Consider the following 13,119-nt stretch of genomic DNA (forward strand, 5'->3'; position numbering starts at 1 on the left):
TACATGTGGGCAAACAGTTTATATGAAACAACCTCTCTACACAGTAATGGGCATTAATGGTTCTATCACCAAAAGCAAATGTAATATTTAATACAACAACGACTTAAAAAAAAAAAAAGACTAGACAATTAATATATGTGGGTTGACTCCAGTCCTAGTGGGGGGAAAAGCTAATCTATTTGTTTTTGTCTTTATTAATGGCTCCTCTACTGGAGAACAAAATCAAATAATTAAACTCCTGCCCCGAGCACCAAAGTCATTATGTTCGCTGACGTTCTGTTTGTGCGTCTCACGTTTATGACACGATAGGTGTGGATCGCCTAGCAACCAGTTTCTTAATGAGGAGAGCAATTAAAGAGGTTGAGCCCTCGCCTCCGTGTTCCCCCGCTCCCACGGGACCCCCTGTGTGTTGTGCGTGCGTGTGTGTGTGTGTGTGTGTGTGTGTGTGCGCACATGTGCGTGTGTGTTCTTTACAGGTTAAATCAACCCATCCTTAGCTCCTCTCCACCACACTCTTCCAAGCAGCAGAGTGACGCCCCGTAAAGCAAGAGAGGAAGCTATTGTCAACCGCCCAGTTGAACATGTCTGTCTAATAACTTTAATACCGCTTCCCTCTGCTCGAGCGCGTATGCTCTGATAAGTCCTGTGTTTTCTCTTCCCCGGGCTCAACTCCATAACAAACTCATTTAACATGCATGGACGACAGCGCTAGGCTCGCTAGCTTGCTTTGTTTGAGTCACCTCACCTTTAAACAAACGGTGCTGCCTGTTCGTATAGACGTGACACAGGAGAACAGGATACTCGGTCATAAAAGGTAATTCTAGCCATGCCCTCCATAGTGCTCTGACAACGAGCAGGCAGACAGACAGCGTGCTTTAAATTAGCAACACATTCTTCCTGGTGGAGTTCACTGGGTGAGAAGCCTCAGATATGCTGGCTGGCTGACTGACTGAAACGGGAGAGGCATCATCCTTCCTCTCTGGCTGCAGCGTTTTGCACTCACTGTGCCTCGCATTGATCAAGAGGTGCTGCCCCCTATTGGCGCTGAGAGGGGATAGCCCCCCCGTGGACGGATGACAGACTGAATCCCCACCATGTGGCGTTTCTGCTCGCTTGTTGTGTCACACACACACACACACACACACACACAACACGCATATTATGCATTCAGACACGAACGTGCTTTGTGGCCGACCTGTCACTCAGACATGTATAGATTCAGGCTCAAAGGTGCATAAACACGCTCACAAATAGCCTAGTCTCTTTCAGATGCAGCATCACCCCCCACACATGCAGACACCCACCCCGACACTCTCACTCTCTCTCTCTCTCACACACACACACACACACACACACACACACACACACACACACACACACGCACTCCCTCTCTCCCTCTCTCTCTCTCTCTCTCTCTCTCTCTCTCTCTCACACACACACACACACGTTCCTTAGCTCAGTTCCGCCATTATAGAGCCCCAGACAATATAGGAGACTCAGCGTAGAGCCTGCAGCGCCTGCCTCATTTGCATGCCAAGTGGCTGTAATGCTGTTAGGGTTTATGCAATAAAGACAAGTGAATCCAGACTGCTGGGCCTGAGAGGAAGAAAGAGAGAGAGAGGGAGAGAGAGAAGAAGGGGGAGATGGAGAGAGAGAGAAGGAGAGAGAGAGAGAGAGAGAGAGAGAGAGAGAGAGAGGGGGTAAGAGCAGAGAGAGAGAGAGAGAGAGAGAGAGAGAGAGAGAGAGAGAGAGAGAGAGAGAGTCAAAGGGAACAGATGGCCCAGGGAGAGGTAAAAGGTATAATCCCATCAGCTGCACTATCAGCCGACCATCTGGACATCCCACAGCACAATTACAACACATTTCAGCAGGCAGAACAAAGGACGCCTTCGCGGGGCCACATCAGACCTGTTTGAGTGTCTCAATACTACTAGAGACGGGCGCACCTCCTCCGCTCAGATCTCGGATCAGTCTCGACGTCCTCCTCCTCCACGGCTAAACCTTAACTAGAGCAGAAAGAGATGGGGGGACACTGATCACAGATCGGCTGCCAAGGGGTCATTTCGCAACTCTGGTGGCACTTCAAGACCAAAAACAACAACCACAACAACAACGTAGGATAACACTTAACACGTCTGCCATCAGATGAAGTGCGTCTCCGTCGTCGCGGCCCAAAGTTTGCGGTGACTTGGTGACGGCAGGTCGGCTCTCGCCATCCCTCATGATGCCTATCATCTGCTGAGGGGGGGGGGGGGGGGGCGTTGTGCGTGTCTATCATCAGATCGCCTGCGCTGACTGTGTAATCCACTTCTCCACGGTCCCCCATTCAGCACATGCTCCCCTCTCTGTCTGTGCATTGAGACGTATGCAAATTTCCAGGCAGAAGGGTGGACGGCTTAGGGCCTCAGTCGCTGCCTCTCCATGGGTCCTCCTGCGTGTGTGTTTGTGTGTGTGTGGGTGTGTGTGTGTGTGTGGGGGGGGCTTTGGGATTTCCGAGGTGGTGCGTGTGTGTCTGTGTGTGTGTGTGTGTCTGTGTGTGTGTGTGTGTGTGTGATTCCGTATGCGTGTCGTAGGTTTCAGGCTGCAGCAGCTGCCCCCCCAACAGTCACCGTCACCATCAGGGCCCCGCGCCACCATCTTGCCTCCTCCTCCTCCTCCTCCTCCTCCTTACCGACCCCCCCCCCCCCCTCTCTCTCTCTCTCTCATCCCCAAAGTCGATTTGTTTACAGTAATTCTGAAGGGTGAATTATTTGCCGTAATCGTCCGCGCTGATGAAGGTCAGGCCCTTAGAGGGCGCCGGCGTGCCCACAGAGGGTTGGTCCTCTTTCAGACGCGCCGCTTCGCAATTAAGGAAAGCAAATGTCACTCCTCCAGGCCTCACAAATGAAAATCTCTGTACGAGGTGATTAGCATGAAGTCAACATCGCCTGTTAAAGTCACATTCCCTGTAGTACCCGACGTGTGTGTGTGTGTGTGAATGTGTGTGTGTGTGCACTTTATGGGCAGGGAGAGAGAGCAAACATGACCCGAGCAGACCCAACAGCAAGGCAAACAAAGGGGAGATGTCTTCTTGTCGGAGGTGATCCGTACAACAATGGCCAACTGCGATTTACTTACTGGACGGAAGGGATAATAGAGGTTCAGAACTGAGCTTGTAAAGGGGAAAGAACTTGACGAAATAGTGCTGCACACATTTCTGAGGAGTGTCGCGGTAAAACATGCACAATCCATAGTGTATTAAAAAGATATTGATGGAAATAGATTAAATATGATATTGCTATTTTATGGCGAGCTGTCATGCTATTTTCTGTTGTAAACACGGTGTTGTGCTGAGCGCCATATTAAGGTAATGCATCAAGTGACAGTGAACGTGAGGCACCAGATCACTCAAATTAGATTATAATAACAACGCGCACACCGTTGATGAATGGCAGAGCGACGTAGCAGAAGTCATGCCAGATGAAAAGCATTGTAATAAACCATACGAGATGGATTGAATCGATCACAAAAAAGAGAGGAAAAACACTACATCTGAATAATTCATGAGTTGCATTTCACGTTATGAAACCTGAAACTACACTGAGCTAGTAGGAGGCCACGCGGGCCCTCCCTCGCGCTGTACTGTCTATGCAGAACAAAGGTAATGAAATGAACGTGAAGCAGCAAAGCTTTCGCTTGTCATTTCCACTTTAACAGCCGGGCGTTTCTTGACTCATTTAAGATGTGTTCAACTTTGAAATTTCTTACTGTACACGCGGGGCGCACGCTTAATCAATTCTGATAGCTACATTTGCCGTGACAGCTAATTTGCTCCGTCAAATCATTTTGCTGGCGAGCCTGGCGTTTAGCCTTTGTGAAGTGGACCATTTGAAGGGTCTGCTTAACTACACCACTCCAGCGCGCTGATCAATGATTCGGATTCTCATGGCTTAAAGGACAAATCCATCATTTTTTTTTCCTACCAGGGGTAATTTCCATGATATGTCTTTGTGTGAGGAGACACGCAGGGCTGAGCGCAGAAGTGATGCAGTGATATACGTCTGTGACGGAGACGAGAGAGAGACATGGGCGCTGCTGCATGTTGGACGTGGAGGTGCTGAATTTGCTCTTCTCTTCTTTTGTCTTGGATAAGCAGCCACCCCGTGCATCAAGGCCATCAGTCCCAGTGAGGGATGGACCACTGGAGGAGCCACTGTCATCATCATCGGGGACAACTTCTTTGACGGCCTGCAAGTGGTGTTCGGGACCATGCTCGTATGGAGCGAGGTATAATAACGTCTCTCAAATGTTGAAAAGTCTGCCGTTTGGATTCGGTGCAATTTGATGACGCGAGATGTCATGATTCCCCCCCCGTGCTATTATTCACCTGATGTAGCCCCGCCCACTTGACCTAGTTCTGTTACGACTTCCTGTTCAAAGCGCCGTCTGTTTTTACCTGCTCGAACCTAGTCTGACTCACTGGCTGCACTTTCACATTGAGTGGCAGATGATTCTAGAGGGCGATAATAACACAATGAACACAATAGAAGTGCTGTACGGTCACAGGAAGTGTCAACACAACAGGAAGTAATTGGCTGACCCCCTGCGTTGGAACATATAAGGTGAATAAGTGACTGAGATGGAGCCGACACACGTTAGGAATGCGTCTCGTTTTAGTTTAGAAAAACCTCTTCGACTCCAAAGAGACTAAACACACATTTCTAGCCAGCAGCAAAAACAGAAAACAGAACAGATCTACGTCTTGTTTTCGAGTGGAGAGACGCTTATGATTTCTTTTGGGTTTTCCTCTCTCTCTAACGCAGCTGATCACTCCCCATGCCATCCGAGTGCAGACCCCACCTCGGCACATCCCCGGTGTTGTGGAAGTCACGCTGTCCTACAAGTCCAAGCAGTTCTGCAAAGGTGCCCCCGGGAGATTCGTCTACACTGGTGAGTCCAAAATGCTCTCTACCTCTGTCCATCTCTCTCTCTCTCCCTCTCTCTCTCTCGCTGAGGGCTCCGCCCCCTCTCTGGATGGAGCCCTCGGCCCCTCGTCCGGGCGCTAATAATGAGCTAACCAGGGCCCTGCTTGCTGGAATGTTAAACGTGTGAGATCTGCACGGCGAGCTAAAAAGTGTTTCGCAGAGGGGCTTCTACAAGTGCAACTCGATCCCCCCCCCCCCACCACCACCCCCCCCCCTCCCCCCTGCCTGACCTGCCATTATACAGGGGTGCTGCCAAGCTCTGTTAAAGTCAAGCTGTCAGGAGAACTCATTCTGCCAATTCTCTTGATCTACCCTGTTGTGAGATAGCTCACATAGATCGTGCTTTCTGTTCGTTTGCTGATTTAAGGCAAAATCTGGGTTCATTTTTTTTTATGAATTTCGGAAAGATCGGAAAAGTAATATCTTAGGTTAGGTGCGTGTGTGTGAGTGTGTGTGTGTGTGTGTGTGTGTGTGTGTGTGCGTTCAGGTGCAGTTCATGTGACTGCACAGGAGAGGGAAGAGAAAGTGAAACAGAGGAGAAGGAGAGAGTGTGTGTGTGTGAGAGAGAGAGAGAGTGTGTATGTCACACTATAGGTAAGGGATCTGATTATCTTGGCTAACAGAAGGAAGTGGTGGTCTTATCTGTCATCATTGGTGAGGAGACAGAGGTCGCGGGGGTCACAGCCTGTCTGACCTGGAAGCCTCTGTCTGTTCCAACTCTGATGGGCAGAATGAAGGGGGTGTGTGGGGGGGGGGGGGGGGGGGGGGGGGGGTTTGGAGGAAGGTACCCCCCAGGCCTCTGGCGCAGCCCTGGCCTTGAGCACAGCAGAATTGCAAAGTGGGGTGCTGGAGCCCCCCTCCTCAACCCCCACCCAGAGACCCCTCCATCCTGGGGCAGCTGTTTCTCATCAAGTCCCCCCCCCCCCCTCCCCTACACACACACACACACACCCTTCACCCCTCCCGCTCCTCAAACCTCTACTGCCGCCCCCCAGCCATCCGTCCCCTTCTCCTCCAACCGTGCAGTCTGGCCCAGCTCGCCTGCAGTTAACCTCCCTAGCAGGAGCGGAGCAGAGGCCAACAAGGCACCGGGATAATGAAACAAGAGTGTAGTGTGTGTGTGTGTGTGTGTGTGTGTGCACGTGCACGTGCACGTGCGTGCGCAAGCATGTGTGCAAGCATGATGTATATATATATGTGTGTCTGTGTGTGTGTGTGTGTGTGTGTGACAAACTGTGTGTGTGCGAGTGTGGCGTGTGCGCACGTGTGACTCCGTGTGTGTGTGAGTGTGTGCAGGTGTGTGTGTGTGTGTACATGTGTTAGTGCCGAGCCCTGGGAAGGTGTATAAGTTAAGACATTAATGGCTTCTATAGCACCCCGGTGAAAGTGCCAGGTCCCTTAAGAACAGACCCCATTAGTCGCACAGGCTAAGCGGATTGGGATGATTACCATCAGGTTTTACTGGGGGAAAACGTGTCCCCTTCTCTCTATCTCTGTTGATTTTCCCCCTCCTCCTCCTCCTCCTCCTCCTCCTCGGCTCGTCCGCTCTGTCTTCCCCGGGTTCCCACTCACTTCCAGTTAGTATAAAGATACAATTACCCCGGGAGGCAACGCTGGTGCAATTGATTAGTGCGCTGAATTAAAAGAGAAAGTCACCAATAGACAGGTCCGGCTCCTCGCGCTCGGCTATTCCCCGTGTGGGCTCACCCTGATTGTACAAGGGGTCGACGCTTTAGAGAATGAAACCGCGGACGCATAACGATAGAAATTAGCTACTACTGATTCCATATGTACAGTAATTGCTAGGTGATAGGATATTAGCTACCTCTCTCTCCCACGTTACAATGTGAACGGGGCTGATGAGGCTTTACGTTGAGCGCAACAAGGAGATTGGATCATGTATTTAAGAGTGAAATGGCTCATTTCAAAGCGTACTGTAAGTGTTTTCCCCTCTGTCGTACAGCGCTGTAACCTAGATTAGAAATGACCGTACAGTTAGCGTACAATAGCAAAATGGCATGGGCCAAAAAAGGGGGCGTGTAGTGACATGGCGCTGTCTGCAGGGGCAGCGCCGAGTGTTCCGGTGGCTTAGAGGAGACGCAGCATGTGCATATCAAAGGTCTAGTTATCAAAGCCTGTGCTTCAAGCATGACTTGAGAACTTGAACCTTGAGAGGAGCGCCTTTTTAGACCTTGTTTTTTTTCCTTCTTCATGTTTGCTCTTACACCACCAGCCTAATTGTGGAGATTTAACTCGCTCAATTTAAGAAATTATCACAAATTACCAAGAGTCAACATAGAGGAGACTGCAGTCGATTGGAACAGCAGAGGGACCACGTCCTCGTGCGGGTTAGTACCCTGGAACCGCTCCAAAACTCACAATCCATTCTCAGAGAGAGAGAGAGAGAGAGAGAGAGAGAGAGAGAGAGAGAGAGAGAGAGAGAGAGAGCACCCTGTAGCGCATATCAAATAATCCTTCCTGTAGGCATTGACTGTATTGAATGTTTAAAGCACTAATGAGACACGCAGACGCACTATATAAAACTTCACTGGCCTGTACTTTACACACTGTTTCAAGGAGTTTATATCTGTACGTTAATTGGCACATTTTTAAACGGCACGACATGGTCGCTATTTTTGTGTTACAGTCTATATACCTTTTAACTTCCAGCAAAGTGTTGTCCCTTGGAGCTAGCTAGCGTGTCCTCCGTCTAATCCATGTATCGGTTATCCATTGGTCAGGACAGCTGGTAGAGCCAACTGTCAGCAAGGTTGTAGAAAATCAAAAGGAGAGGTCCTAGCTGTACCAGTCAATACATTATTATACTTTACACTTGAGCAAATGCGCAGAGTTAACTACATGCTTGTTTGATCAGACACTTTTTTTTTAATATATATACAAAAAAGCCTCCGTTTGCAACCTCATTTATTGCATTGTAACCTCTTTACCACATACTTACAGTACTCTATAAAAGAGTAAATCATAAATAAAAACTTTGACCACACAATTTATCCAATTTAGGCGCCTAATTGCATCAGAGCTTTTGGTTTTCCATCCTGGCCAAGTTTCCATGAGAGCGCGCCTCCAGGGGCAGCGGTGCGGGCCCTTGGTAATATGCTTCTGCTAGCAGTGCTAACACACTCAGCCACTATTTATCCTAATCAGTGACATCCATATAACCAGGATTGCTTAAAATGAACCCCTTCCGCGCCCCAGAAAACGCACATTTACCGGGACCCCATTTGTCATGGGTAAATTGAGGGTCAGTAAACTTCGCCTGTATCCTCTAGTGGGGATCCGGGGGACATGCATCATAACGTTAGGAGAGAATGATTGGCGAAGGCGAGCTGTCACACATTTGTCAGGGGGAAGGGAACATTATTTGCTAATTTCCCAAGCTGGGCAGTGACAGGGTGCTTCGTCTTCAGACCTTTGGTGACCAGCATGGCTTCTCAGCTATTAGTACAAGTCAAGTGTTTTTTCCCTCCCTCCTTTTCCTCTGGCAAGCCGCAGTAACAAGAGGCACTCGTTGGACCTCACAGGAGCGCGGCACACTGGGTGAAGGATTTTTTGGATGGAGCAGATGCCCCCATACAGTGCAGCTGCTCTTGCCAGGCAGGCTTTAGTTGAGGCCAGACAGCCTTGAGGGCTGATGGATCACAAACTTTCCTCGTCAAGGTGACGCTATCGACTCCACTGCACCAAAATCTGACAAAATGGGTATGAGGCAGTCATTCATCAACATAAGGACAAAGGGGTCATGTGTGCTTCACTCAATACTGGTGGAGATCAAGAAATGTCAGCCGTCCAAGGGATGGAAAAGGAAGATGTTGATAGTGCAGGAGCAAGGTCCTTCTTTATTTTAAGCTTCATCCGCTCGTTATTTACACTCTTATTAATGCTACAAACAATCTTCAAATGATATATTGTTTCTGTGTCTAATACAATCGTGCACGTACAGTCGATTTCCACCTCAACTTTAAACTGCTGCCTTCCTTGCGCAGCATAGATTTATTGTTGCGGTGCGGGCTTGAGTGTTTCTCTGATCTATAATCAAACTATTTGGGCTTTGTTTTAGCCTAGGCTATTATTTTTTATCTTTCAAACTTAAGCTTTAACTTCCTTCCACACGATGAAAAAACACCAGCATAACGAGTGGGGGCTCGTCCGGGATTTTGAACGCGTTTGCTAGCTCATAGACTAGCATTAGCTAACGGGCGGCTCACTGTACTGTAGCAATAGTGATATCCAGCCCTCCAATCCAAAATTAAACTTCCTTTAAAAAAGAAGAAAGTAAACAATCCCTGACGTCTCTATCAGGAGCACATCAGATAGGGCTCAGCCTGTGTATCGGGGCCTAGCATTACGCCCGCCGTCAAGCAGCACTTTGAAGTCCAGACTCAGAAGCTGATCAGATGGAGAGCTTCCTTTTCATTTCCTGTCCTGCAGGGTTGGGTTCGGTGCGCCAGTGGTTGCTGGTCAGCGCCGGGGTGTGACCTACAGCAAAGATTATGCTATAATCAAAGGCATTCATGGAGGTATGTAAACAGATCAGCCTCAGAAGAGGACTTAAAAACACACGCCGAAACACTGCTATATTAAGGCCCAAAGACTGCACTGTATATTTAAAATTCCAATCAACTGTAGCAACGTTTTACCCTCATAATCGCCTGCCGATTTGCGGTAACGCGCCCTACAGTATGAACCGCTCCAACAAGTAAGGATGAAACAGGCATTTACAAAATGTCATCGCCCACAGTCAAGTGGGTTGTAACCGGTTGGCACAACAGTTTTAGCATGTGTCAAAGCATGTTATCCTAGCCCGCGTCGCCCATACCCGCCTGTCTCATTACGACTCTGGTATTTAGCACTAGCTCGGCGGGGAGTGCAGCAGACACGCGTTTGCCAAGTTAGACGGCTTTAGGTTTTGAAGGCCTCGTGCCTCGCGCGCGACAAGGCTCCACAGAGGAAGGTCCTCGTGTCCAATTAGAGGGGCTGACGTGACGCGCGCTCGAAGTCCCCCACTGTCTGACGTGACACGTGCTCGAAGTCCCCCACTGTCAGGCAGCTTGTCAGGTAAAGGCTTGGAGAAGCACACTGTGGCATTATTCCACAGCGTGTTATCAGCAAGTGACCTGTGAAATCCAGCTCCGGGAAATTGATTGAAATAAGTACTTGCGGTTGAGCGTGTATTTTAGCCATTATACCTCCCTGTGAAATGCATTGTGGGTGGCTTGCCAGAGAGAAAAGGAAAGTATGGGTCTGTGTGTTTTTTCCCCTGTAAGGATGGGATTCATTGATTTCATTTTAATTGGAGCCACCTTTTGTCCCACTGTATAGAGGGGCAAAGTGAACGTCACTTCCTGCTTCAGCACTGTACCAGAGATTTCGTAAAATGCGTATAAAAATAGTTTTACTTGTTCAAACCAAACGGTTCAGCTATATTTAGAATGGGGAGAGACCATAGGACATTTCACTCGGACCAACACTTTTTTTTAACGTTTTGGTTGGAGTGAAATATTACGCGGTCTCTCCTGTTTCTAAACACATCTGAACCGTTTGGTTTGAACAAGTGAAACTCTTTTTATAAGCATTTTACAAACTCTCTATGGGAAAATAAATGGCGGATGTGTGTTTTGTAACGGCTCTTTAAATAGAGTGATGCAGGAATGAGTCCTAAAACCAGGAAGTAACAGTTGTTGCATCGCGTTGGGGTCCCTCCTCTGGAAGTCAATGGGAATTTTGTATGGGGTTTTTGATTAGATGCCTGAAATAAGTTCTGTGGTTAACACAAGTTTATGATAGGGAGACCTTTGTGTTCAGCAAGATCATCTTCACAAATGAACACAATTTTTATGATTTTCTGAAGTGACTTCTGGCTATTACGATTTTTTTGGGGCGATTGCATTAATACGCATCAAAAATCATAAAAGCGGTGTTCATTTGTGATGATCTTATTGCTGAACACAAACGTCTCCGTTTCATAAACTTGTGTTAACCACAGACCTTATTTCGATCATCTAACCAAAAACCCCACACAAAAATCCCATTGACTTCTAGACGAGGGAAGCCACGCAGCACGATGCTAAGTTCCAGGTTGGCCTTCGAGCCGGATATTTTCCCCATCATACCTCTCTGTGAAATGTATTGTGCGTGGCTTTCATGCGTATGGTTGTGTGTGGTTTTTTCCTGTTAGCATGGTCATTCATTGATTTAATTTTAATTGGACCCACTTTTTGCTCTCACTGTATTGTTAGAGGTGTGTTTCATAATGGATCGTCCTGACTAAGTCACAGCATCAGTCCTCTGCCACAGGAACCATAGACAGAGGAGGCGGGAGGGGAGGTCGGTGGGGTCTTGATAGACGAGGATCTCTCCCCTCCTCCTCCTCCTCCCCCTCCCCCCTGTACCTCCCCCTGCGCGCCCCATCTTCAGTATGTTCCACACCCAACAGGCTTTAAAAGAACTCCACCCCTCCACCACCCCCATCCTCCACTGCCGCATTTTGATTGAAATTCATCGGCAAGTTTATTGAGAAATGAATGAGGGAGGCTGCACGGTATTGACTTTGAGAGGAAAACACAACTCATCTTGAATGAGGGGGAAAACGCGGCCGTAATTTAGCCGCCATCGATCTGGGCCCCGTCCATGTATTGATCTTCATTTTACAATATTAATTTGCGCCGGCAATCAGCTGTGAAGGGAACCCATTTGATTTCTGTTGGCCGGTAATGTGTGAAAAGTCCACCAGGCGTCCTTAGAGAAGTGGCACTCATACTTGAGATGTCATCTAAGAGGATTGAACAGGTGTCTTCGGCCCGTTTCTAATAATACGACCAATATGAGGGGAGTTTGGAATTATGGATGAGCAATCTGTACCAGCGCTCCCTTTTAACCGTGTTAATTACATTTTATCTGTTGCAGGGCCAATATCTGCTGGAGACTGTAACTGTCGAGGTTTTTCTCCCCCCTCCCCCCCTCCATCTGTATTGGCTCAAAGTTCATGAAATTTCAATGAACATTGATCTGTCTCCATTGATTTATCTTAACTGCAGATCTTTGAAATTTTAATTTCCTGTTCATCTTGAGACTGCTGGAGATGGAATCACTCAGTGCATTGGATGGAGATGATATGGTCAGTGTTGAAACAGTTGAGCTTTGCTTTGCGTGGGTTTGCTGTGACAATTCCAATTTGGCGTGGTTTGGTTTTTAAAGATGGCCTCTCTACATTTTGCATGCGTGTTTTTTCTCCTCTCAACGGAGGAGTTGATAATACTGTGGAGCGGCCGCATGACTTCTGAATTATCTTGCCTTCTGAGTATGTTCTGTATCACAAGTTGAACTGTTTGGCTGAAATGAGCTTTTCCTCCTGTCTCCACTGAACTGGTCAAAACTAGAGAGTGCCTGCCTGAGTCGAGCCCTCTTCCGGGTTCGGCATGGAGCCAAAGATATTTCATTCCCCATTCATTTTCCCATAGATGTTCTTTAAAAGAGTTGTATTTGAAGTCAAAAATTCTGAATCTCACGACAGGCCAGCTATAGTCAGAATCACGACACCATAGAACATGTCACTCGGACGTACCAAAACAAACAAACAAACCAAAAACTGGGGGGAAATTCGGGGAGGGAAATCTGTCTTAGTTTTTTGGTGCGAGTGAAATGTTCTTATGGTGTCGTGATTCGGACTATAGCTGAATCGCTTGGTTTGACCAAGTCAAACTACAGGGATTCTTTTCAAAATGTCTATGGGAAAATGAATGGGGAACGAAGTCTCTCAGGCCCCATGCCGAACCTGGAAGAGGCCATGACTTGCGCACTCGTACGGTATACATCAGCGAGACGAGGTGATTACGTGCGGCGATGCTATTGTGACCTTCATCCATCTAGCAGAGCGCAGGTGCCCCGAAGGCTTCGCTTAGACTGTTTGACAAGTCACAAATGCAATAACACTTGAATGAACTTCTGCCTGTGCTGTTTATCTGTCCCCCCCTTCCTTTCCGTGCTCCTACTCCACCTCTAATTTGTGTTAAAGGGGGAAGAAAAAAATCAGCGCTCAATGGTGTAGGAGGAGTGCAGATAAGCTCCAAGCAGTTAAGTATAATTAGCGAAAGTAATAGCTGGCAAATGGCAACAAGGCTAGGTTTTTATCTCCTGG

The 13,119-nt window shown here is 48.0% G+C and overlaps 2 protein-coding genes across 3 annotated transcripts in view; one reads left to right on the forward strand and one right to left on the reverse strand.

The window, feature by feature from the left end:
• Positions 1–13,119, reverse strand: part of LOC310789493 (methylated-DNA--protein-cysteine methyltransferase-like) — a 109,936-nt gene that overhangs the window by 47,979 nt on the left and 48,838 nt on the right. The window lies entirely within an intron of this gene.
• LOC310789329 (transcription factor COE3) overlaps positions 1–13,119 on the forward strand; it is a 76,597-nt gene that overhangs the window by 45,881 nt on the left and 17,597 nt on the right. For both annotated transcript variants that reach the window (XM_083650946.1, XM_083650947.1), the window contains exons 9-10: positions 4,133–4,266; positions 4,803–4,929. In XM_083650946.1, coding sequence (XP_083507072.1) covers positions 4,133–4,266; positions 4,803–4,929 — 261 coding nt within the window. The remainder of the gene's footprint in view (positions 1–4,132; positions 4,267–4,802; positions 4,930–13,119) is intronic.

This window comes from Poromitra crassiceps (genome assembly GCF_964638095.1).
Source record: "Poromitra crassiceps genome assembly, chromosome: 14".
Taxonomy (NCBI): Eukaryota; Metazoa; Chordata; class Actinopteri; order Beryciformes; family Melamphaidae; genus Poromitra; species Poromitra crassiceps.